At 40.9% G+C, this 25,444-nt stretch overlaps 1 protein-coding gene across 1 annotated transcript; it reads right to left on the bottom strand.

Annotated features, from left to right (window-relative positions):
• Positions 1 to 991: 991 nt before the first annotated feature.
• LOC577109 (acetylcholinesterase) lies at positions 992 to 18,035 on the bottom strand. Its single transcript, XM_011666997.2, has 8 exons — positions 17,356 to 18,035; positions 6,089 to 6,248; positions 5,081 to 5,158; positions 4,248 to 4,366; positions 3,527 to 3,688; positions 2,769 to 3,062; positions 1,771 to 2,117; positions 992 to 1,251 (listed from the first exon to the last, which is right to left on the bottom strand). The coding sequence occupies exons 1-8, from the start codon at positions 17,758 to 17,760 to the stop codon at positions 1,053 to 1,055; spliced, it is 1,764 nt and encodes a 587-aa protein (XP_011665299.2). The 5' UTR covers positions 17,761 to 18,035; the 3' UTR covers positions 992 to 1,052.
• Positions 18,036 to 25,444: the final 7,409 nt, after the last annotated feature.

The following is a 25,444-nucleotide window of genomic DNA, read 5'->3' as shown; positions in this document are numbered from 1 at the left end:
ATTACTTGCACGCAAGCGCAGAGTTGAGACTCTGAGGCATTAAACATGGAGTTAGAAGTGAACATTGTGATGGTATACATTGATTTGATATGACTTGATTAATTTATTTAATCACGGTGAAACGTCCAGTTCAGCTACTTGGCTGATTATAATTGGGCCGTACAATACATGTAACAACAATTTACAACAAATGCTAAAATAATCATACACTGTACAAATATTAAAAGGCAATCATGTGTTATGTTTAATGCGTCTTTGCACCAACCCACATACGTAAAACATAATAATGATTCCGTAGGTGTACGAAATACCCCGCTTAGGAATTGTCACCGCAGCGTGTTTCGTAGAGCCGATCACTCTTCGGGGCAGGAGTCCGGATCTTCGCAGCTCCTCTCGCTATCTTTACTGACTTTCTCTTCCAGAAGAGACTTGAGGCGTTCCATCTCAGCTACAAGAATGACATGGGGAATATCAATAATAGTATTAGTAGTAATAGTAATAGTTTCAATAATATATAATGATAATAAAAATGTATGATAAAGATAATAATGGCAATAACGGGCTTCTTATAAAGCGCAGGGGAGGGGGCCAAAGAGGGGGCCAAATTCGTTAGAAAATATTTAGAGGCGAACAGCCAGCTGGTGAGTAAGCGAGGGGGAGGGGGGGGGGGGGGGGAGGACGGGCACTATTTTTTTTTTATTAGGAGAGAGCGCCCGTCTTCTTTATTTAATAATTGATGGTAAAATTCAGGTGTTTTTCACCTGTTTTTTCCCCAGGGAATGGCCCCCCCCCCCCTTTCCTTGATCCGCCACTGACGTGAGCCCACAACATCCACGTAGACGGACAGCCCACAAAACTATTATCGTACGGACAGCCCACGAGACCGACAATGTCAAAGTTGTGAGAATGGCCACGAGCCCGACATATCGGTAGCTTGAGCTGTTGATCTTGTAGGCCATCGATCTACTGACGATTTTTCTGTAGTTTCGCTAGATGGAAAATGCCGGTCTCGTGTGCCGGCCATTATTCTAAATCAATTCTTGAGAGTAGAACTAACCTGCATGTTCTATTAGCTTGGGGAACAGGTGTTCAACAAAGTAACATTCCCTGGCGTTCGGCATCGTCCCTGAAAGATTTTCCATGTTCTTGGATAGATCCTTATAGGTCTTTGTCTCACTTGTGAACTGGGGCCAAGATGGGAACTGTTGATCAGGTTCCTGGTCTCCTTCAGTGGAACCAAGGTTAGGATTTCTTCAGCAGGAAAAAGAAACATGGGCAAATACAAATGTAGAAGAAATTAGCATCTATGTGATTTACTATCCTTGTCATACAACCCACAGGTTCATACACGTAGGCCTAAACAGTTCATACATTATAATTTGCGGCAATTTGAGATAATGCTCTATTATAACGACAATATCGGTCCAGGCCTTATTTCCCGAGAGAAACCTACACATCTAGGATAAAAGTTGCATCGGGTTTGAGGTCAGTTTTAGCGCTTGGGTTCGAACAATCTGATTCCAGTAGACAAGAAGTACGTTGATCATAATGTCGAGTAATATCTTTATTTATGCACATTTTTTTTTACCATGCAAATTCCATCAACCGTCGTGATACCATCATGGTAATGTACATGTGTTCACATAATAAATCAAGGATATGGTGAATTGCTAGATGGCCCACACAGCTTTCCTAACATCAGTACATGACAAAGTGTTCTTTTTGGGGTCCAGATTATCAATCGAGAACAAAAAATGTATTTCAGTTTACCCTGTCTTGGCAAAGTTCGCCCAGTACTGCATGATTCGTCTTGCAATCACCACTTCGTCATCGGCAAGACGACCTCGCATAAACCACTCCTCGTCGTCGCCATCTTGGGCAAGGAACGCCGAACCAAAAACATACGGGATGTCTTCACCATGTGTGTCTTCAAGCCATGTATACTTGCTGCCCCAGATCGAGTAAGCAGGCGAATGCGTCATGAGGTAGGTGTAGACCTGTACCCCTGCCGCGGCTAGCTGCTGGGCGGTGCTGAAGGTAGGACAGAGAAGGATCCGGTCTCCTAAGAACTGGGCCATTGGGTCTATTAGGTTTTCTTCAGGATCACCCGATGTCAGCTACCATGTGTTAACAGGAAAAACCAAATAGAAGGTGAATAGAAAAAGGTGTTGTAACGAATACAATGTTATTTTCACAACAGAACAATAAGGTAAAAATGATTTAACATAAGTAATTTATCCCCAGTATTGTTTTCTTCTTGCAGTAGTTTCTGAGTGAACGTTTATCTTTGGGTGGCTACAAGTTCTCTTGCTCTTCGACGGAACTTTAGAAGAAATATAGGTCTACTTAACCTACATCATGGAAAACGGTGTAAGGAAGGAAGCAAAATTTAAAGTAACAAGAACATGGAGTAATAAATTGTCACATGGATCAATATTCTCCCTAATAAAAGGCACAATAGGGGTACCTTAGGGTGAACAAATTACACTGAAAAATAGTTTTGATGAAGGGTTCTTAAAATGGGCGAAGTGCTGTGTACGTGGTGTGACCTGTCGCTAAGTATTGTTCCAGATATTAATGGAAATCGGTGTGAAGCCGGAGGGGGAGGGGTGCTTTCTTATGTCAATATAAATTAATGAATGAACACATTTTAGCTCCATGTTCATTAGCGTAATTTACAGTGCTTTTTTAACTTTAAAAACTAACTTTTATGACATCCAATGGGGGGATGCCCCTGAATCCCTACCAGACTAAAACATGTCACCCACCTGCTCTGGTGATAAGTAGGTCAACTTGATGAGTTCTAATGCTAACGGGTCTGTCATCTGAGTAAACATGGACGTAAAGGTGTCAAACGTTGTCCTGTTAACAGACAGCTTCTCATATCCCTCCATGCCCACCATAAGCGGTATAGCGAAGATATTGCCTTCGTGTCCTAGGCTACCGATCATAACATTGGATGGGTTAAAAGATCCTTCCTCCTGAGCTTGCATCGGGTCTAGAGGGAGAAAGTGGCCATCAGCGACGGGAGCTACCATGCAGAGTACTGATGTGGTTCCTGTCTGTTCAAATACAAAGGTAGTCACTAAACATACAAGCTATGACTGATTATGTGACAACACAATGGTAACATGTTAATTTGATTATTCCCTAGGTTGGTATCTGCGGATAGGCGTAGAGGTTTCGTGGTATAGTGGTACATTCACTAGACCCCAATGCTTGATGTTTCGAATCTCAGCCCAGCGCTAACGTAATTTTGTCAGGACATTGATCTAAGTTTGCCATCCTCCACACTGGTGTAATTAAGTACCCGATATGCTAGCTGGAGCCGATAGTGATGATCCTGAGGGTAGTTGTCCTTACGGTCTTTTGCCAGGCTTAAACTGTTCTGAGAATAGTTGTCCTAGAGGGTATTTTTCCAGAATGATCGTCTGGGGATAATTATTATAGTAGTTCGTACCTAATTATGTAAATTATTTTGTATTTAACTTTGGATTTGTCAAGTAAATAATCACTAGAGACCTACTTCATGGATTGCGTCGATATCTTCTTTTGTTTTGCCTCTAAGACAGGTGAGTAGCTCGGTTGAACTTTTGGTCTCACATCCCATCGCTTCTCCCAGTGCGAAGGTTAGTTCAGCATTCTTCTGCCGTGTCTTGAAAGTCCATGTTGGTGACATGGCTCCACTCTGTTTCAAATCAGAAGGTAGTAAGCCAAATTTAAAAAAAAAAGAAAGGCAAGAAAAACCAATCGCATAAACTTTCGAATTATCAACTAAAGGGCAGTTTCAGTACCTCATATTATATTATATCCCATGAAGATCATATTACGTAATGTATGGTTGTCATGATCGCATACTTCAATAAGTGATAGTCATGGCTACTGCAAGTCTATGCGATCGTGCTGAGGGTAGTTTAAAAGTTTCCCTAAATAACAGTAACACTTTGATTGCTTTTGTCGCCTCTCTCCACGGTTGATCATTTGCCACGCGTATAATTTTGCACAGACCATAGGCCACTAGCGATGGGAGTATTGCTTTGTGCAATGCACAGGCTATGTAGATTGACCCATTTTTAGTTGATTCGCTCCATGACAACCTTTTGAACACTAGTATAAACATATAGATCTCGCACTGGAAACAGTGAAAATAACCTTGAAGCCATTGGTACGTAGATCTATCCCATGATCAATAAATGTGAGGCATATAAAGTGTTAAACCAAAATATTGTCTTCATTTTAATTATCACCTGCATGATTGCACCTGAGAAAAGGCCAGCACTCATCGGTGAGAGAAGATGAGAGTTGACGCTTCCAGATCCAGCACTCTCACCAAAAATAGTCACCCGATCCGGATCACCGCCAAATGCTAGAACAAACGATTAGAATACTCAATCACTTCGGGGGTTTTGCTTCAATTTAGTGCATTAGATGTTTTTAATGATGGAGTAGAAAGAAGTTTTTCTCCTCATGATATCGACTTAAAGGTTAGAAGGGATTACCCACAGCCCCTACTTACTCCAATTTTGAATCGAACGATCTTAAATATATCAATACTTAAAATTATCCATGCCACAACACATTCTTATAAAAGCCATAAACATGTCAGAAAATCGTCCCGTATTTATTTTGGGATTAGATCTAAAATATCTTAATTTAGTTTTAAAACAGTTTGGATATAATTTTAGAATTAGAATAACCTCTATTATTGTTGGATATTTTGTTCTTCTTTTCTTTTGAAAAGAGAAAATAGTACTCAACAATTCCAATTGATATAAACTACATCAGATAATAGTTCTCGGTCCATTGTATAATTGTTCTGAATCCCATGTTCGTGCTATTCTGCAGGTGGTCTTCTTTGTGTTTCTTCATGGTGCGGGACAATCCAAAAATAAATATTACACGTTACATGTTACAGGGGACCCTCGACAAGGGGAGAGGGCAGAACTAATCTGCACAGTCCTGCATATCGTGTACTTTTGTTTAGCAGGGTCTTCCAACGGTGAAGAGTGAGGGGCGTATCCGAAGTACACCGTGTACAGTTGAATACGCCAGTGCACTGTTAGAGAGGTGAGTTACATACCTGCGATGTTTTCCTTTACCCATAAGAGCCCTAAACGTTGATCGAGAAGTCCGAGGTTCCCTGGTATAGCACCATCCTCTATGAAGACAAAAAAATAGAAACGGTCAAAACACTCCATGCGAGGGGAAACATATCTCCAGATATGCAGAATGTCACTGCTTAAGGCAATATACCTTCTTGCTAGGTTGAACCCCCTGGCTCCCGGTCTATATTAAGGCTGAAATGTGATGTACCGTGCGATGTATATACACCCCTCCCCCGACCACACACGCACAAACAACTCAAGTATTTTCTTTTTCACGGTGGTGAAAAGTGATCTGGTTTGTTTGGTGTGGTTTGTTTTATCTGCTTGCTTATAAAGTAATTGTATGCTTGTAAGTAAACAACTAGGGGACCGACGGCTTTAAATCCTCTCCGAGGGATTTGTAATGAGGATAAATACCTTACCAAAGGGCACTAGCACATCGACATGGTTTCAAACCTTGGACCTCCCGGTTACGAGACCACTGCTCTATACCACTGAGCCATCGCGTCTCCAGAGCGTGTAGACTTTTTACTTGCTTGCTTGTCAGACAACAAAAAGCACAATTTAGTGTGCATCCAGACCCCCCCCCCCCTCTAAACAGTTCAGTTCATTTATATCAGTTCGATTAATTGCATATTTCACATTTCACGTTACGCATTGCCAGTGTTATGTACAAGGAGTGATGGCGATTAGAACAAGACATACATGTAGATGTTTGCAATAAACATAAGTACATAAAATCATATTATTATTTAATTTTGGTTCGTTTGTAGTTGCTTATAAAGTGAGGACTAAAGCTACGGTCACAAAGGTTCGTACGTACGATGCGTTCGTACGAATATCCCTGTTTTTCATTGTCTGAAAATCGTTCGTACGGCGTTCGTAGCAGTTCGTAATGGCATTTGTGACCGAGACTAAAACAAGAGGATATGGAGGAGCCTCTGAGGCCCGGCATATAAATCCTAAATCTGGTTGAGACTCACCAGTAGAGAGAAACCCTAGAATACCGAGACGGTAGTTGATGGAGACGACGATAACATCTTCGACAGCCACCAAGGCCATGGCGTTGCTCTTTTGAAAGTTCTTTGTCCCAAAGTGATACCCTCCACCATGGATCCATACCATCACAGCAGCGGCTTTGGGCTGGGGATAATAACAATGATAATAATAATATTAATGATAATAATAATATTAATGATAATAATAATGATGATGATAATAATAATAACTAGACTTTAATTCGTCACTTAGACGAATTAGGTGATACGTATGATAATGGTTTACATAACGAATAATGCATTACACGATATATTATTTTGCTTCTCCCATTCATATGCTTCTCCCATTATGATCTATTCATATGTCAAGATTAAATTGTGTCTCCTTGATCATCATGGATCTAGGGAAGATAGATTGAAACAATATATGACCTTTGACCCTGTGCAGTAACCAGTTACACATTTGACTCTAATTGACATCATGAAGAACACCTTTTGACGATTTTATCTTATTCAAAGAAATGAAAATGTAATTGATAAATGATTAGCATCATTATGATAATGATGATCGTGATGATCATGATCATGATCATGAGCGCGATCATGACATCTTATTGAAAAAATGAGGGTTGATTTAGATAGCATATAATCTCAGCTACAACATACTCAAAAATCAACAAAATCCAAGCCGAAATAACGGCGATATTGCTCGCAAAAGACAGGAATGTAGACTCCAGATTTGAGAAAAAGTCATTTCCCATAGGGATTACACGTTTAGAAAACTACATGGGGTATGGACTATGTTGCGTGTTAACTAGTAATCCCACATAATTCCCTTTTTTAATTAAACTACTAAAAAGCAGTATCCCTCCAGACAAGAAAACACTTAATAAATGATCACATCCAGACAAATTGATTATGGTTAAAAACTGGTTCTATATTCTATAATTTCACATAAGATACAATGATTACAGAATTATCAGAAACCTCTTCTGTCTATCTCAACAGTGACAGACAATTAAACTATCACTAGGCCCTTGGTAGTTACTATTAATAATCAAACATAGATAACTTCCAACAGCACATTAATGTAAAGGAGACTCAACTTAGTCACTATGGTATTAATGATTACCGCTGAATACAAGTCTCGAAATATCAGGAGTCTAGCTGTTCAGTACAACTTAAAACAGTACTAAAACAAGTCAGTTAAATATCATTCCCACTGCATGAATAATAACAGTCAAGAAAATACTACTCAAATCTAAGCTAGACAGCGTTTAGATTTACTTACATAGGCACGAAATATTGTGGTTCAAGAAACCGCTAAACAAATCTCTACTTGTGTATGTGTACGGAATGCACAACACGAGAATACAACAATATATCGGTGGATCTAGACTATAGCAGATCTAGATCAGTAGACCAGGCATAGGCCTAGAACTAGTGCAATTATAAACATGTAAAATATGTGTTAGTAAGCGTACGCACTCAACAACAGGCACTCAGTCAGTCAAAATAAGGCCTCACAATGATAAACAATGCAAAGCATAAATCACAATATAATTAACGTTACGTGAGTCATTGGAGTTGAATTCAAAGTAGATCTTCTTCAAGTTCTAGGTAGATGTAGAAACTAGCTAGTCGAAAACAGTGGTCGACGAGCTGGTTGTCGATCGCGTAGGATATGCAGACGATGATCGACGCTAGGTGAATACCACGAATGATGAAGACGATGTTGAAGACAACGATGATGACAACAATGATGAAGACGACGCTGGTGAAGACAGCGATGATGAAGTCGACGATGAAGACGACGCTGGTGAAGACAGCGATGATGAAGACAACGGTGATGAAGACACGATGATGAATCAGTTAACAGATGAATACAATGATGATGCAGTCAATGTCAATAGATCAACTTCAGTGACTTGCGATGCAGGTCGAAGAATCAAATGTCGAGACAATATAGATCTAGGGCCTAGGCCTATATGAAGTCGATGATAAAAGGTTGTCAAACAATAATGCAGGTGAGAAAAACGTTAGGTCATATTAAATGTTCTATTCTCACTGCTGGTGAATTAAAGTGTCGTCAATGTTGAACATCGAGAGAGTCAAAATATATCTTGCAAAACGTACAAGATGTAAATAGGTGAGCACGTCCACCGGGAATGGTCCGGGGACGTAGCAGTTCAATCCTCGTTGGATACAATTTTCTAGGTACAAAAATCAACACAATAACAGCATGTGTGTATACCAATATTAAAACAGCTCACTGATTCCCGCACAGGAAAATCAGAAGAGCGCCAATCAACTACAGCGCGATTGGTTCAAAACAAGCGCACATGTATGTTAATAAGGCACGTGATCTAAATACTTATGAATAAATACGCGTACATCTATGTTAATTGGTCATGTGATCAAAATACTAATGAATAAACATCGTTATATAATAAATCGAGTTAAAACCAGTTCTGAGGACATGGCGTAATACCAAATCCTCGAACTCTCAATGACTTCTAAAGCGGCCATTTTGGATTAAAAACACAATATGTATACCAGTGAATTATAAATGAATGCACTGTAACATTTGTCGCTACATTAACCCCCCTACTAGACCCGAGCTTGCGTAAGCTCCGAGGGGCGAAAATACACAATTAAAAATATAAAGGAAACATATGTACAAAATACATTAATATACATGAAAATAACCACTATTTATGCGACACGTTCAATGTAGTGAACCTGAACGTACCTTTGCGGCCAGTGGACGTGGCGGCCTGAACGTGTGACACGCGCAGCAGGTTGCGATTTCACCAGAGCAGGAGCAGGCGTAGGAGCAGGTGCAGGAGCAGGCGCAGAGGTTGCGCGAAGTGCTGTGCGCAGAGGGGAGGAGACGGTAGGCTCTCCCTCTAGAGGCACGTCAGCCGCGGTAGTCCTAGCCGAAACGCTTTCCAAAAATGCGGGTTTCAGTCGATCAATGCTTACAGAAACATGCTTGCCCTTTTGCTCAATAACGAAAAACTTCGGGTTTCGTTTGAGAACCTTGAACGGACCCAAATACGGAGGCTGTAATGGCTTACGGACAGCATCGATACGCAAGAAAATATGCGTACAAGTATCGAGAGACCTATGTACAAAACTGGTCTGTGGTGACCTACGTGTCGCTGTAGGCGCTAAAACAGACATATGGTCCTTCAAGCGTTGGACGTAGTCCGCGGGGTCAACAGTATCGTGTCGCGTAGGCACTATCAGCTGGCCTGGAAGACGCAACGCCGTCCCGTAGACTAGTTCGGCAGCGGAAGCTCCGATGTCTTCCTTAATAGCTGCGCGGATACCCAACATGACCAAAGGAAGGTATTCTTGCCAACGGTTCGGCTCGGGTTGAGATTTGAGAGAGGCTTTAAGTTGCCGATGGAACCGTTCCACCATACCGTTGGCCTGCGGGTGGTAGGCCGTGGTGGCTATGGTCCGACAACCTAGCAAATTAGCTAATGCAGTGAAAAGCGCAGATTGAAACTGACGACCTCGATCATGCGTAATCGTGGCTGGAGCTCCAAAGCGAGCTACCCAGTTCTCCACTAGAGCTATGGCTACTGTCTCGGCAGTGGCATCCGCTATCGGGATCGCTTCGGGCCAACGGGTGAACCTGTCGATACAAGTCAGCAGATAAATGTGCCCTTTCGAGGGCGGTAGTGGCCCAACAAGATCAATATGAACATGTGCAAAACGGGCATCGGGGTTGGCAAAAGTGCCAAGCGGTGAGTGCGTATGACGTTGGATCTTTGCGCGCTGACATGGGATGCAAGTACGCGCCCATGTACAAATGTCCTTGTTCATACCCCGCCACACAAAACGGGCCGCGATAAGCTTTTGCGAAGCTTTAATGCCCGGATGCGCGAGATTGTGCAGATTGTCAAACAACGATCGCCGGTGCGCTACCGATACATACGGCCGCGGATGCCCTGTGGACATGTCGCACCAAATGTGCGCGTCCCCTTCCGGAAGAAGGACCTTCTCAAATTTGAGCGAGGTTGACGTGTCTGAGCGCAGAGCAGCGAGCTCAACGTCATCGACTTGGTCGGTCGCGACTACACGCAGGTCAATCGAGTTCGGTAATTGCACTGAGTCAATCTCGGTGCGAGAAAGTGCATCAGCTACCTGATTATCAACGCCTCGAATATGGCGTATGTCGGAGGTAAACTGTGACACGTAATCGAGTTGCCGCGCTTCCCTAGGGGAATGTCGATCGGGCGATGTCTTGAGTGCGAAGGTAAGAGGCTTGTGGTCTGTAAAAACAAAAAAATCACGCCCCTCTAAGAAGTATCGGAAATGGCGTATTCCGAGGTAAATGGCTAGCAGCTCTCGACCAAAGGTACTATACCTAGTCTCGGGAGGCTTGAGGCGGCGAGAAAAGAACGCAAGCGGTCGCCACTCCCCTTCATGGAGTTGCTGTAACACACCACCTACGGCGAGATCGGAAGCGTCTACCGCGAGGCTTGTAGGTAGCTCAACAGACGGGTATGTAAGCATCGTGACGTTCGCGAGGTCCTCTTTGACAGCCGCGAAAGCAGAGTCGCACACAGGGGACCAATCTAACGCCTTTCGAGAGCGCTTAGGTTGCTTGCGCAGCAAATCAGTCAAGGCGGCCAGCGAGGATGCGCACTTAGGCATAAATCGGCGGTAAAAATTAACCATGCCTAAGAACCGGCGCAGCTGGCGTAGCGAGGTAGGGCGCGGAAATTTGCGAATTACCGCGACCTTGTCATCCATCGGGGAGACGCCCTGGGCAGTCACATGGTGCCCTAGAAAGTCTAGTGCTTCGACTCCAAACTGGCATTTGTCAGGATGCACTACTACTCCATAATCACGGAGGCTTGTGAACAGCTGGCGCAAATGAGTCTCGTGCTGTTCGGGATTCTCGCTGGCAACAAGAATATCATCAAGATACACGAATACAAATGGTAGGTCACGGACGACCCTATCAATAAACCTTTGAAAGGTTTGCGCCGCGTTGCGTAGTCCGAATGGCATGCGTCGGAAATGGAATAACCCAAAGGGGGTTGTCAGCGCGGTCTTCTTTACATCATCAGGGTGTACGGGGATCTGATGATATGCGCGCACTAAGTCAACTTTGGAAAATACGCACTTGTCTCGCAACTGTGCGGCAAAGTCGTGAAGGTGCGGAATGGGATAGCGATCCGGGACGGTCACGCGATTAAGAGCGCGGTAATCGCCACATGGTCGCCAACCGCCTGACTTCTTTGGCACCATGTGGAGCGGCGACGCCCATGAACTGTCTGAGGGCTCGACAATGCCCAAATCGAGTAACCGGCCAAACTCGTCTTTAGCGATCTTGTGTTTGTCCGGCGCTAAGCGTCGAGGTCGTGCCGAAACTGGTGGGCCGGTTGTGAGTATTCTATGTGTGACGTCATGTTTCAACGGACAGTTCTTAAACATGGGCCGAGTTACTTCCGTGAACTCGGCAAGTAAGCGTTTGTAGACAGAATCGGAGTCTACTTGCACTATTGTGAGATTCAGCGACGGTAAGTCGGAGGCGATGCCATGTACGGACAGACTAGTGGTGGCATCCCAAAGTCGGTTGGTGCGCAAATCCACTAGTAAGCCGTAATGCCTCAAAAAATCTGCGCCGAGGATAGGCTGCGAAACATCGGCCAATATGAATGACCACTTAAACGAACGCCGCAGCCCAATATACACTGTGAGCTCACGCTGCCCATATGTGCATATGCGCGTCTTGTTTGCAGCCTGCAAAACGAGTGGCATAAGGTGCCTCTTATCAGCGGTGTTGGCAGGAATTACGCTTACCGCGGCACCCGTATCGACCAAAAATCGTGTCCCAGAATCTCTATCTGTGACATAGAACAAGCGACCGTCACGAAGAGGGCCAGTGAGGGGTGTCGCGCCCACCTCCTGGCCTAGATGTTTTCCGCCGGCTTGCTATATGTGCATGGCGGGCGGCACTGGTGAGCCTTGTCACCCCACTTCTCATGATACCAGCAAACTTCAGAAGTGCTCGCTGATTTATAGCGGGATGAGTCGCGCTTCCTGTTGCTGCTCATGCTGCTCATGCTGCTGCTTCGGTTCCGCATGCAACCGATAGTGGCGGTCAATTCCTTGACCAATTTCGTGAGCGCAGCAACTTGGTGCTGAAGAGTATTGGGTTCAGTCATGACGCCGCGCCACGCCCACTGTTCACACAACTAAATTCAATGTATCAGTAAGAAATGTGATTATCTAATGATAAAAAAAAATATTAATAAGCAAAGGTAATCTAACTAAATGTTTCTTATCTCAGGGGGATCACGTCGGGGTCACCAATTTAGAAAACTACATGGGGTATGGACTATGTTGCGTGTTAACTAGTAATCCCACATAATTCCCTTTTTTAATTAAACTACTAAAAAGCAGTATCCCTCCAGACAAGAAAACACTTAATAAATGATCACATCCAGACAAATTGATTATGGTTAAAAACTGGTTCTATATTCTATAATTTCACATAAGATACAATGATTACAGAATTATCAGAAACCTCTTCTGTCTATCTCAACAGTGACAGACAATTAAACTATCACTAGGCCCTTGGTAGTTACTATTAATAATCAAACATAGATAACTTCCAACAGCACATTAATGTAAAGGAGACTCAACTTAGTCACTATTATGGTATTAATGATTACCGCTGAATACAAGTCTCGAAATATCAGGAGTCTAGCTGTTCAGTACAACTTAAAACAGTACTAAAACAAGTCAGTTAAATATCATTCCCACTGCATGAATAATAACAGTCAAGAAAATACTACTCAAATCTAAGCTAGACAGCGTTTAGATTTACTTACATAGGCACGAAATATTGTGGTTCAAGAAACCGCTAAACAAATCTCTACTTGTGTATGTGTACGGAATGCACAACACGAGAATACAACAATATATCGGTGGATCTAGACTATAGCAGATCTAGATCAGTAGACCAGGCATAGGCCTAGAACTAGTGCAATTATAAACATGTAAAATATGTGTTAGTAAGCGTACGCACTCAACAACAGGCACTCAGTCAGTCAAAATAAGGCCTCACAATGATAAACAATGCAAAGCATAAATCACAATATAATTAACGTTACGTGAGTCATTGGAGTTGAATTCAAAGTAGATCTTCTTCAAGTTCTAGGTAGATGTAGAAACTAGCTAGTCGAAAACAGTGGTCGACGAGCTGGTTGTCGATCGCGTAGGATATGCAGACGATGATCGACGCTAGGTGAATACCACGAATGATGAAGACGATGTTGAAGACAACGATGATGACAACAATGATGAAGACGACGCTGGTGAAGACAGCGATGATGAAGTCGACGATGAAGACGACGCTGGTGAAGACAGCGATGATGAAGACAACGGTGATGAAGACACGATGATGAATCAGTTAACAGATGAATACAATGATGATGCAGTCAATGTCAATAGATCAACTTCAGTGACTTGCGATGCAGGTCGAAGAATCAAATGTCGAGACAATATAGATCTAGGGCCTAGGCCTATATGAAGTCGATGATAAAAGGTTGTCAAACAATAATGCAGGTGAGAAAAACGTTAGATCATATTAAATGTTCTATTCTCACTGCTGGTGAATTAAAGTGTCGTCAATGTTGAACATCGAGAGAGTCAAAATATATCTTGCAAAACGTACAAGATGTAAATAGGTGAGCACGTCCACCGGGAATGGTCCGGGGACGTAGCAGTTCAATCCTCGTTGGATACAATTTTCTAGGTACAAAAATCAACACAATAACAGCATGTGTGTATACCAATATTAAAACAGCTCACTGATTCCCGCACAGGAAAATCAGAAGAGCGCCAATCAACTACAGCGCGATTGGTTCAAAACAAGCGCACATGTATGTTAATAAGGCACGTGATCTAAATACTTATGAATAAATACGCGTACATCTATGTTAATTGGTCATGTGATCAAAATACTAATGAATAAACATCGTTATATAATAAATCGAGTTAAAACCAGTTCTGAGGACATGGCGTAATACCAAATCCTCGAACTCTCAATGACTTCTAAAGCGGCCATTTTGGATTAAAAACACAATATGTATACCAGTGAATTATAAATGAATGCACTGTAACATTTGTCGCTACACACGCAAAAAGTAATGGATTAAGTGAAAATAGGGTAATAATAAAGTAAAAAGGGTTATTTATGACATTATTTGCGAATCTACGTGTTTAAATAATCAAAGGAGATGGTAAAGTGAAGGTCAAAAGGAAAAAAAAGTGGAAAAAAAAAGTGTTGGAGACACCCGGACTCGAACCAGGGATCTCGAGGTTGGAAGTCAAGTGCGTTACCGATATACCAAAACATCTCCCATAGCGATTACACGTAAACAGGAAATGGAATTCAGAAATCCTACTTTGCAAGTGAAATATGAGCATGATCCCGGCATCTAATCGAAAAATAAAGGGCACACCTGTGATAGCTCATTATCTCAGCTACAACATATCCGAAGCTCAGCAAAAACGAAGCTAAAACAACGGAGATTTTGCTCGCGAAAGACAGGAGTGTAGAATCCAGTTTTGAGAAAAAGTCATGTCCCATAGAGAATACACGCAAAATGCGAAAAATTGACATGCCTCCTTTAATCGCAAAAATACACTATGGTACTTTTGTCAAAAATAAAAATTGTGAACATTACATTTGTAGAAAATTGTCTCAGCTAGAACATATCAAAATTAAAAAGAAAATTGATCCATATTTACAGAGATACAAGCAATTTTCCAAAAATATGCTGACGTCATAATATGCAAATTGAAATTTTGAGTTTGGAGGCCATTATGATGACGTCATGAGTTAATTGAGGATCAAATGAGACATGAAATCATATCTCCGACTCATAATCTATCCAAATATGACAAAATATTAGGAGTTTCTATCTATTCTAAAGAGTTACAATGAATTTTATATAGGCATGTTTTTGCCCATGTATTGTGGATAAAGATAACGCAAATCCGCGCGTGCTGTCAACTTTGACGGACGCTCATTGCGTTAATAAAAGGTGAACAAATTATCAAAATGCTTGGAAAAATGTACCGAATATGATGACAGAAAAAAATCGGCGATTCAATGTTGCAAAATGCCAGTACGCGCGAAAACGCGCGCGCATGCGCGTGTGCGTAATTTTTTTATCAAATGCTCCATATGGCCTGACACGTATGCAAAAAAAATTTGGGATGATTTAGAGCATTTTTAATTTTTGCGCGCGCGTAAACGCGCGGACAAGCGCGCACGCGCGCATTTACGCACGTTTATTGACCTCAACTTGACCGGACGGATATTGATCTTAATCATGATAAATATGAATGAAAAATTATTATTCGTTATAAAGATATGATTATTAGTTGATTTTCACAAAATGGCGCCTGGATGACGTCACGATGACTTTGAGTCTTTGAAAAGTCACGCAGTTCTAAGTTAGACTAAGATCTATCATCATTGAAAGATTCATAACAATGGCTTTATTCAGTCTTGAGATATCCTGCGAACAAATTCGAGGAAGAATAATAATAAATAAATAAATAATAAAAATCTTGACGAAATCAAAAGGTGATACGTCTACGTACGTATCACCTAATAATAATAACATCGAGTACTTAGGAAGGTACGAGCGAAAAGCACCATAATGCTTACAAGATTACTACAGAATGTGAAGAAAAACATAACAGAAATCTAATCATAAGATAGGTAAATCACATTATAATAATTGTTACTGATGGATTAAAGGGATCCGGTAACTTTGTCTTAGATCCTTTAGAAATAATCCTTAAATTAGCTCATGCTGCAATAATAATTATAAACCTTTAGGTCAGTCAGGAACTCCATGACTTTTACAAGCCGATCGCCTGTCTGATTATCAAGATATTAATGATTGGAATTACAAATTTTGAAAACCGTTCGTCAATAACTGATCACGTCATAATCATGATCTGTAATGCTACGGTCACAAAGGTTCGTACGAACGATAATTTCGTACGAATCTCCCTGTTTTTCCATTGTCTTCCCCAATTTCCATTGTTTGAAAATCGTTCGTACGGCGTTCGTAGCAGTTCGTAATGGCATTTGTGACCGAGGCTTAAGATTCGAAGAACCATGCTTGTCAGGAGACTTCCACAATTTTGATAATAGAGTGAAAAGCTCACAAATTGTTTTCACCTTTCAAAGAACTTAACATTCAAAATGAATTTGTTATCAATCATTTATCGTTATAAATTCAATAAGATCACACAGATATTTCGATGAGTCACATGTTCATCGGAGATAGAGACTTTGACTTGTGAAGGTTATCTGAAAGACGATTCCGGTTTTGAGATTAGATAGGCACAGAGCCATCTATATACAGAGTTTGGTCAACTTGGTTTCACTGGGTCACAACATGGCGTATATTATTTTGTTTTGTGCTTACCCAACAAAGCAGTAGTCGCCATATTGTGTCCAACTCGAACCGGGTTGGCCAAACTATGTGTATAGATGGCTCTGGATAGACATATATCATAGTTCCCAATCTACCTGAATATGGTGGCCCATAAATACGTCCAATGATACTTCCGATAATGTGGAGGAGTTTCACCGGTACCAGAACATTGGAAATCTTTTTAAAAGAAAATGATACTAAATTTTCCCCACCAATCTTTCTTCTATTTTACTAGACGTGTTCTTTAAAAAAAAAAAAAAAAAAATATGGAGACATCCACTGGTAGTATTCCCCGCAGAAAAAACGTATCATTGTGTGATTTCAGAAATTATAGTATGCCTGAGCTTTTGTGCAAGCTGCGATAAACATCAAATTGAGCACAATATTACCACACATATTTTTCTTTTCGGGCATTTTTATTGACTTAAGAAATACCTTTGTCAACAAAAAGATATTTTGTCCATGATTAATGTTAGTTTCACAACGTTATTAGTATGTTACCCTACAAATGTATAATTCAAACAAAACAAACAAAACCTATAAACACATGCAAGATGTGAGAGGACAATCTTCTATATGTTGTTAATGATTTTGTTGTTGTTGCCATTGTTATTAATTGTCATTGCGGTGGGGATGTGTTTGTGTGTTTGTTTGTTTTTAAATGTATGTTTGCTCTTCTGTTTTAAGGAGCTTGAACTTGCCATAACTTCAAAATCTTTCTATTTTTAAGATGCATGATAATCGCATTTTATATATTACCTTGGGCTCAGGCACAAGGACGTCCAGGTAAAGACAATCCTCCGAGAAATTGAGTGGCTCGCTATCGTCAAACATTATCGGATTCTTAGCCTGAAGACAGAGTAAACAGTCGCCCGTCGCATCGAATTCTCCATCCAAGGTCTTCGGAACTGGTTCGGCATACCGAAGATCCCCGATCGGTGGCTCGGCGAAAGGAATATTCTTATACACGGCTACGCTCCGATGAAAATCATTGCCGAGTTGTCGATGCTGTATGCTGATTCGCTCGCCTCGTATAGTCGCCTTCATCGTACGAACCGCGGGACGTTGTCCGACCGATCCATCATCGATGGCAAACGACGACGGAGTGTAGAATCCAATGCAAAATACCACCATTACAACAACGGATGACAATGTTAGCTCCATTTGTGATTTGTAGGCGTTCACTGATGTAGTTTACAAAATATAAGTGTTGCTTTAAATAGGAACTTAGTTTCAGACTGCTTTTCTCGAACCGAGCGTGTGAATGAGTACATTGAGCGAGTGTGTGTATTACAATTACCGCAACTTTGAACTTCGGACAGTCTTTTGAAATATACCAATGTCCATATTTACAATGGTATCGTATCTTATTGACAAGAGGTGTTTGAAAATAGGTCTCTTGTGGCAGGTCACTTGAACTTGGTTCTATGCTAGTTCATATTGTAGGCCTATAAGGTTAATGGTACATCCCTGGTTATTTTTGTAAAGAACGGCTCGCACGACTATGATTGTTTCCTTCCTGTCTAAAACGCCAATTTAGGCGGGTGGATTATACTGCCATTCCGTGGCAAAACAGCATAACTGACATTTCTTGCAAAATTGAGTTATTTCATGTGGGTGACTCAGAACATCGAGTTCCATATGTTAAACTAAAATTCAAGGTTTAAAGATACTGTATCCCTTTTGCAGCCAACATCAAATTATGTTGAACTTTGCAGGAATTATGAAAATGTCACGTATGTCCTAACTATGAAATTTAGACATTAGCAGTGTCTTTAAGTATTCAAATTATGGTCTCGTTATATCACTTTCCATTATCGGCATTGCTCTTTCTATTGTATATTTTGGACATTCCGTCAGATAGTGTATTATTGTTTCTGGGGTGTTACAGTATTTACAATTTTTGTTGGCTTGGTCAGGTTGGGTTGTTTGGGATACCCATATTTTTAAGGGGTCTGCGTTTAGTTCTATGTTGCAAAGTCTGAGCCTGCGAATTTTGACTTTGCATACGCGCAGTCTCTATTAAGGATTGGAAGACCAATCCTTAATTAGTGCAGTAGTCGATACAATACCACTATATTGTCGTGTTAAAGCTTATCTGCCATAGTTTACAGGAGGGATTAGAGCGCCCTGCAAGGTCACTGGACAGGTGGTTATCTCATCAACTCAGCTCTCAGTTAACATAAGAAAAAGAGGATCATGGGGGACCAATGGTCACCGATAAGGCATTTTTTGTTGTAAGAGGGCGCAAGTAGCAATAAGTAGTGCAGTGGGCCTTTAAGACTGTTATACTGTCTTATACTGTGTTACACATGTGCGGAAGTGTATACCAAGTTCAGGTCTAGGATTAGACCGTATATATCCAGGTGTAGTATACTTACATCCTATGTTTTAAGGTCGCAGTATAAAAGCTTATAGTCTAAAATACCTAATCCAGTTGTTGGGAATACCCCCTAGTTAGAATCTGGTTATACGTTTGAAGCATGGACGGAAGTCCTAGAAGCTTGGTTCCCTTCAATGACATTCAGACTGAAGAAAGGAGGAGAGTTTTTTCTTGAAGGGTTAGGTAGCATAGGTTATCACACCCTTCGTGCGTTGTTGCAGCCAGCTAACCCGTCAAGTAAAACATACGTACAATGTAAAGAGGCTTTGAATGCACTTTACTCGCCAAAACCCACATAAATAACAAACAAAATGACCCATCAGTTCCTAGCAAAACTTCGCCAATTAAGTTATGCATGTAATTTTAAGGAACTAGATAACATGCTGAGAGATCGGTTGGTTGTCGACCGAGTGTGCAGACGTCAACATTCAGCGAAAACTATTGGGAACGCCCAAATTAACTTTTGAGAATGCGGTAAACATTGCAACAGCGATGGAAGTCGTACAGTGAGATGTAGAACAGATCAAGAAAATTGGAAAGCCGCAAGATCACCCTACGTTTGTTCATAAGCTTCATAAAAGGCGCCAGAACCAGCGAGAAGGACTAGAGCAAGAGTATCAAAGCCCGACGAAAAACTTTTCTACTGCAAAGAAGTGTTGGAGATGCGGTGATAGCCATGCACCAGAGCCCTTTAAATTCTGCGATGAACAGTGCTACAAGTGCTCTAAAAGAGGTCACACAAAGAGCCAGTGTGATCAAATGAAAGCTTAGAAGTTTCAACAGAAATTCTATCACAAGAAGATACAGTCTTCAAAGAAAGTATATCACTTAGATGCTGGAGATCAGGTTCATCAAAAGGAAAGATGGACCACTTGGAGGATGAATCGATCAACAATTTATCGAAATCTGATCCGTATATAGCCACTATGATAATGAACGGCAGAGAAGCGCAGCTCGAAGTGGATACTGGAAGCCCACGAAATGTCGTTTCAAAGGAAGTATTCAGGAAAATCAGCAAAGATTCCAAAAAGACTTCCAGTAACATCAAGTTGAAAATGTATACGGGAGAGAAGGTAGACATCTACGGAGAAGTCATAAATGAAGCCAGAACAAAATAATCTGTTTGTATTTCAAAAGGGTAAAAGTCTAATCGGAAGAGACTGGATACGGAAGTACACACAGTTTCTCTCATTGCTAGCCAGCCCGAATGGACCAGTAGGAAATCCAAGCCAACCGAATGTTCACAAAGTTCAAAAAATGTGTAAGATGAAGTACTTGGAAGACATCAAGATGTTCTAAACGCTGATGAGTTAGGAAAGCTGCACATTTTTCAAGCCAAAGTCTATCCCCAGGATCGGACATTCCCGACGTATTAAGCGCTATATAAGCAATAATATTATTATTCTTATTATTCTTATTATTATTATTATTATTATGTGGAGGACCAGCCAAGATGCATCAAAGCAAATCCCCTGCCCTATGGTATGCGGAAGAAAATGGATGATACATTGGATGAACTCCTGGAAGAAGGGGTCATCGAGCCAGTCAAGTTCTCGGAGTATGCCTGCCTAATCGTTGCTGTAAAGAAATCAGATGGTAAAGCGCGAAATTGTGGGTACTACAAACTTTTACGTACAGTACCCAATACCAAGTCTAGAGGATATGATTGTTGCAAGATCTGAAAGGCGGAGAGAAATTCAGCAAACTAGATTTGTCTCATGCCTACCATCAGATTGAACTTGATAGTGAAGCGAGAAAGTATACTACTATCAGCACCCACATAGGACTATTTCAGTATACCAGATTGTCTTTTGGCATAGCAAGCGCACTTGCTCTCTTTCAGCGAACGATGGAGACGCTCTTAGCAGAAAAGCCGATATGTCACCCATATCAAGACGACACAATCGTAAGTGGAACTACAGATGAGGAGCACCTAGCCAACTTAGAAGCAGCACTGGAGTGTCTTGAGAAGAAAAGGAGTGCGCTTAAAGAAGGAAAATGCGAGTTCATGATGGACTCTATCGACCCTTCTTGGCCACATATTGGACAAGCAAGGTATCATCCCAGTCCCTCAGAAAGTAGACAGCATTCTGCAGACACCCAGTCCAGTGAACAAGACCCAACTGAAGGCTCATCTCGGACTTTTGGGTTATTACAGGAGGTTTTTGCCAAATCTCAGCACAGAGATAGAGCCACTTACGGAGCAGTATGTTTCAAAGTACGCCATGGGACACTGGAAGCAGAGCCCAGATGCAGCCGACCAAATGTTCAAGTACAAGGACAAGTACTCACACACTGTTTATTATTGTTTTGTTATTGTTTATATTATGTGAAGAAATGAAAAATAAATTCGCTCTGTATAGAGCTACTACTACTACTACTACTACTACTGTGACCTGAAGAAGCCGCTCTTTCTGCAAACAGACGCAAGTCTATATGGACTTGGTGCAGTCATCAGTCATATGAGTGCAGATTGCCGGGAACAACCAATCGCCTCTGCATCAAGAACTTTGACAAAAGCCGAACGCAACTATGCCCAGTACGAGAAAGTAGGACTGTCAATCATGTTTGGCCTAAAGAAATTCCACAAGTACCTCTTTAGAAGGTAATCCATCATAATCACGGACCATATACGCCATTGGTAGGAATAGTAAGTGAGAAGCAAGCAAGCCCAGTGAACTCATCACGAGTAGCACGATGGCACAGGGTTCTTTCTGCGTACAATTACAAAATCATCCACAAGGAACGAAGAGTACATCAGAACGCAGATAGTCTATGACGCCTACCTATGAAGGATGATACATCTACTTGGTTGCATCCAGATCTAGCAGAACTTGATGAGCAGCCCGAAGTGTAGATTAGCATTCTTGAAGTAGACACCAGACCGGTGGAAACTGAAGAAGTAAGAAGGTACACCAAAAAAGATCCTGAACTCTCACGCATAAAGACGCACATTTTTGATAATTTGTCCCCCGAGTTTAGCCCCCTTTGTCCGGAAGAGGGAAGAACTGTCACTTGAAGGTTTCGATGTACAGTGGGGAACCTCGTGTTATCATTCCAGGCAATAAGGAAATGCGACAAAGGAACATTGATGAGCTTCATAGTACTCACCCTGGCATTTTCAAGATGAAGGCTTTAGCAAGATCAATTGTGTGGTGGCCAGGAATTTGCAAGAGTTTGAAGGAGAAGGTAAAACCTGCCCAACTTGTCAGGAGCACCAACGAAGCCCACAACCTTTCCCGATCCGCCCATGGGAGTTCCCAGGGAGGCCATGGGGTAGGATTCACATTGAATGTCCTGATAGACGCCTACACCAAGTGGATGGAAGCTTTTCGGGTTGCAAACTCAACTACAGCTGCCACTGTGACTATCATGCGACGTATTTTTGCAACATATACAGCATTCCTGAGACGGTCGTTAGGGATAATGACAGATGTTCAAACAGCCACAAAACACTCTTCAATCAATTGTCTAGCTGAAAGTGCCGTACAAACAGTGACGAACGGTGTAAAGAGATGCACATCGTGAACTTTCTGTCGACCTGTCGGATAACCCCTCAAGGAACCAAAATTTGGCGACGCCCCTGGTTCGAACTCGTATCCACTCTAAAAAAAAACACTTTTTCGAGTTAGAGCTGAAACCGACATTTATATCTGTTCGGAGAAGGCATAACTCATAGAACATCCTGATACAAGAGAATACTGCCATTCTTCTGGATTGTCATATCACTTTGTCTCGGATATAATTATGTTTATAAACTTGTTGTTTTTAACTGTGGTCTCATTGTTATTCTAATTTTCAATATTTATCTAAACATGTCTTTTCTCCCTCATTTTCTATATCAAGCTTTATCCCATCTGTCCTTTCATTTCCCTTTCTTTTTCAATTTGTTTGCTGATTTTTTTTATTTTGTTGGTGCAATATGTTATTCCAACTTTGTATATAGTACTGTGCATATTACTGTTATTTATCTAACCAATTTTCAATGTATTGTATTTTATAATATAATTTTTAATCTGTTGTAAATTCATTTTTTCAGGATTTGCAATGGCTGCCAGTGACGTAATGAGCAAAAATGTTGGGGAGGGGGCAGAAAAAAAATCCGCACCACCACCACTCTTACATGTTACATGCAGGCCCCACGGAACGTTTTTCAAAGAGGGAGGGGTGCTAAAGTATTTACGATCAGGAAGAGCGAAGCAAGCTGAGCGTCAATTCGCGTGGGGTCCATGGGCGGAGCCCCAAGAAGCTCATGGGTTTTATGCATTTTATTACGGTCAGATGAGCAGTTAGGGGCCCGCCTTAGGACCCCTGGTCGGGTACAGAGGGTGGAGCCCGCGGAAGCTCAGGGGTTTTAGGCATTTAATTACGATCAGATGAGCATTCAGGGGCCGCCTTTGGGCCCTTTGTGGAGTCCAGGGGGCAGAGCCTCCGGAAGCTCAGGTAAAAATCATGCCTTTTCAGCAACATTTGTAAATCACTGGTATCGAATTAGAAATAAACCACGTTTGGATTTTATTTGGGAGGTCAACTGCAACCCCCTCCCCCCCCCCCCCCCCCCCTTCCCACACCACTCTTCCGGATACCCCTTTCCTATCCTTTTGCCCCATCCCATCCCCTACCAACTCCTCACTCCCTCTCCCCCCCTCTCTCTCTCTCTCTCTCTCTCTCTCTCTCTCTCTCTCTCTCTGTAGTTATCTTTATCGTTCACGAATGAATTATCACGACTCATTGACCTTTCCTTCTACAACTTAAAAGACACATAAAATGCAATTTACTGATTTTAACACACATTTTGATCACTGTCATTTAATATTCATGAATTGCATTATTATAGTTCACATTAAGTTTCAGTTTGTCTCCAGTGAAGACAGAAATAATTGTTTGTTACTATGGATGCCCAGGGGGGTGTTTCACAAAGATCCTAAGTTGAACTTATCTCTAAGTTGGACTTAAAAATTATGGAAAGCCATTAGCATCTTTGAAAATATTTTGTAAAAATTATTTTGAAAGGCATAAAATGTTGATTCAAATCATTCATATTTTCTATCATCAAGGAGATTTCATGTTCTTCATGTGGAATTTATAAAAAAAAAGTCTAAAATACTTGAATTTCTGTTTTTGAATATATTTCATTTTAAGACTCCAATGGCTGTCCATAATTTTTAAGTCAAACTTAATGTTAAGTTCTACTTAGGATCTTTGTGAAACGCCACCCAGGAATTATAGCTATTTGGGTCTACATGTATACAACAAGCAAATCAATAGCTTACATTATAATTGTGATAATGCAGTACCGTAAACAAACTTAATAACATTCAATCGCAATGAAATGAAAAATAGAAAGAGAGAAATTATTGCATTACACTAACATCATTCAAGAGTAAAAATAAATATTTGTTATTTTGCTCAGGCCTACATAAAAAGGAAATAGAATTACAAAGGCTCCCCAAGATTATATCAAAAATCATAATCAATTGCATTACGTTTAGTTTAGTTCATGTAGTAGTAGCAGTAGTAGTAGTAGTAGTAGCAGCAGTAGTAGTAGTAGTAGTAGTAGTAGTACTAGTAGTAGTAGTAGTAGTAGCAGCAGTAGTAGTAGTAGTAGTAGTAGTAGTAGTAGTAGTAGTAGTAGTAGTAGTAGTAGTAGTAGTAGTAGTAGTAGTAATGTAGTAGTATAGAAGAATTAGCAGTAGTAGTAGTAGTAGTAGTAGTAGTAGTAGTAGTAGTAGTGGTAGTAATAGTAGTAGTAGTAGGAATAGTAGTACTACTACTAGTAGTAGTAGTAGTAGTAGTAGTAGTAGTAGGAATAGTAGTAGTAGTAATAGAAGTACAAGTAGTAGAAGTAGGATTAGTAGTATTTGTTGTTGTTGTTCTGTATTGTTGGCAGTAAAGTATAAACATGAGTAGATAACCCTGAATTAGCTTTTGAAGTTCAAGAAAGAAAACTCATTTTACAGTGGTTTTAAATGTCTCAATCAACCCCGAATTCGTACATTCACAACATGTATGACCTTCCACTGTGTATTAATACATGTATACAACTAATTACTTGGTAATCGTCATAAAATAATTTAACACGACATTATGATGGCATATATATTTCTATTGGATTTATGTTTATTCTCATGTGAACCAGTTGAACATTTCAATTAGTCGATAACATTACAGAGGAAAATAAATAAATAAGCTATTTGTAGGACACCAATAGAATGGCATAACGCCACAGTTCACACTGAACATCTCTGGAAAAATAACATTAAAATAACCTATTGCTGAAACCCTGTACAAGCTAATAATTGATATACAAGAAATAAATATAACAAACCCTTTGTAGGTCCCCTAGTTGATAAGCATAGTAGCATACACATGCTTTAGCAGTCACACAAAATAAACACTGGCAAATTATTATTCAATAAAATCTGAGAATGTATACTATTATCTAGATCTATTAGGAATAAATCA

The sequence above is a fragment of the Strongylocentrotus purpuratus genome, unplaced genomic scaffold, assembly GCF_000002235.5.
Source record: "Strongylocentrotus purpuratus isolate Spur 01 unplaced genomic scaffold, Spur_5.0 spur5_scaffold_12, whole genome shotgun sequence".
Taxonomy (NCBI): domain Eukaryota; kingdom Metazoa; phylum Echinodermata; class Echinoidea; order Camarodonta; family Strongylocentrotidae; genus Strongylocentrotus; species Strongylocentrotus purpuratus.
Note: the sequence above shows the minus strand (reverse complement) of the source record. Positions and strands in the feature narration are given on the sequence as shown.

What these genes read in the sequence shown, in the direction of transcription:
- LOC577109 (XM_011666997.2), bottom strand. Translation starts at nt 17,760, where the DNA reads ATGGAGCTAACATTGTCATCCGTTGTTGTAATGGTGGTATTTTGCATT. An exon ending in GGTAAAGGAAAACATCGCAG is followed by an intron (nt 4,367 to 5,080) that starts GTATGTAACTCA and finishes CGTTTGTTCTAG; the next exon opens with CATTTGGCGGTGATCCGGAT. An exon ending in GCGAACTTTGCCAAGACAGG is followed by an intron (nt 1,252 to 1,770) that starts GTAAACTGAAAT and finishes TTCCTGCTGAAG; the next exon opens with AAATCCTAACCTTGGTTCCA.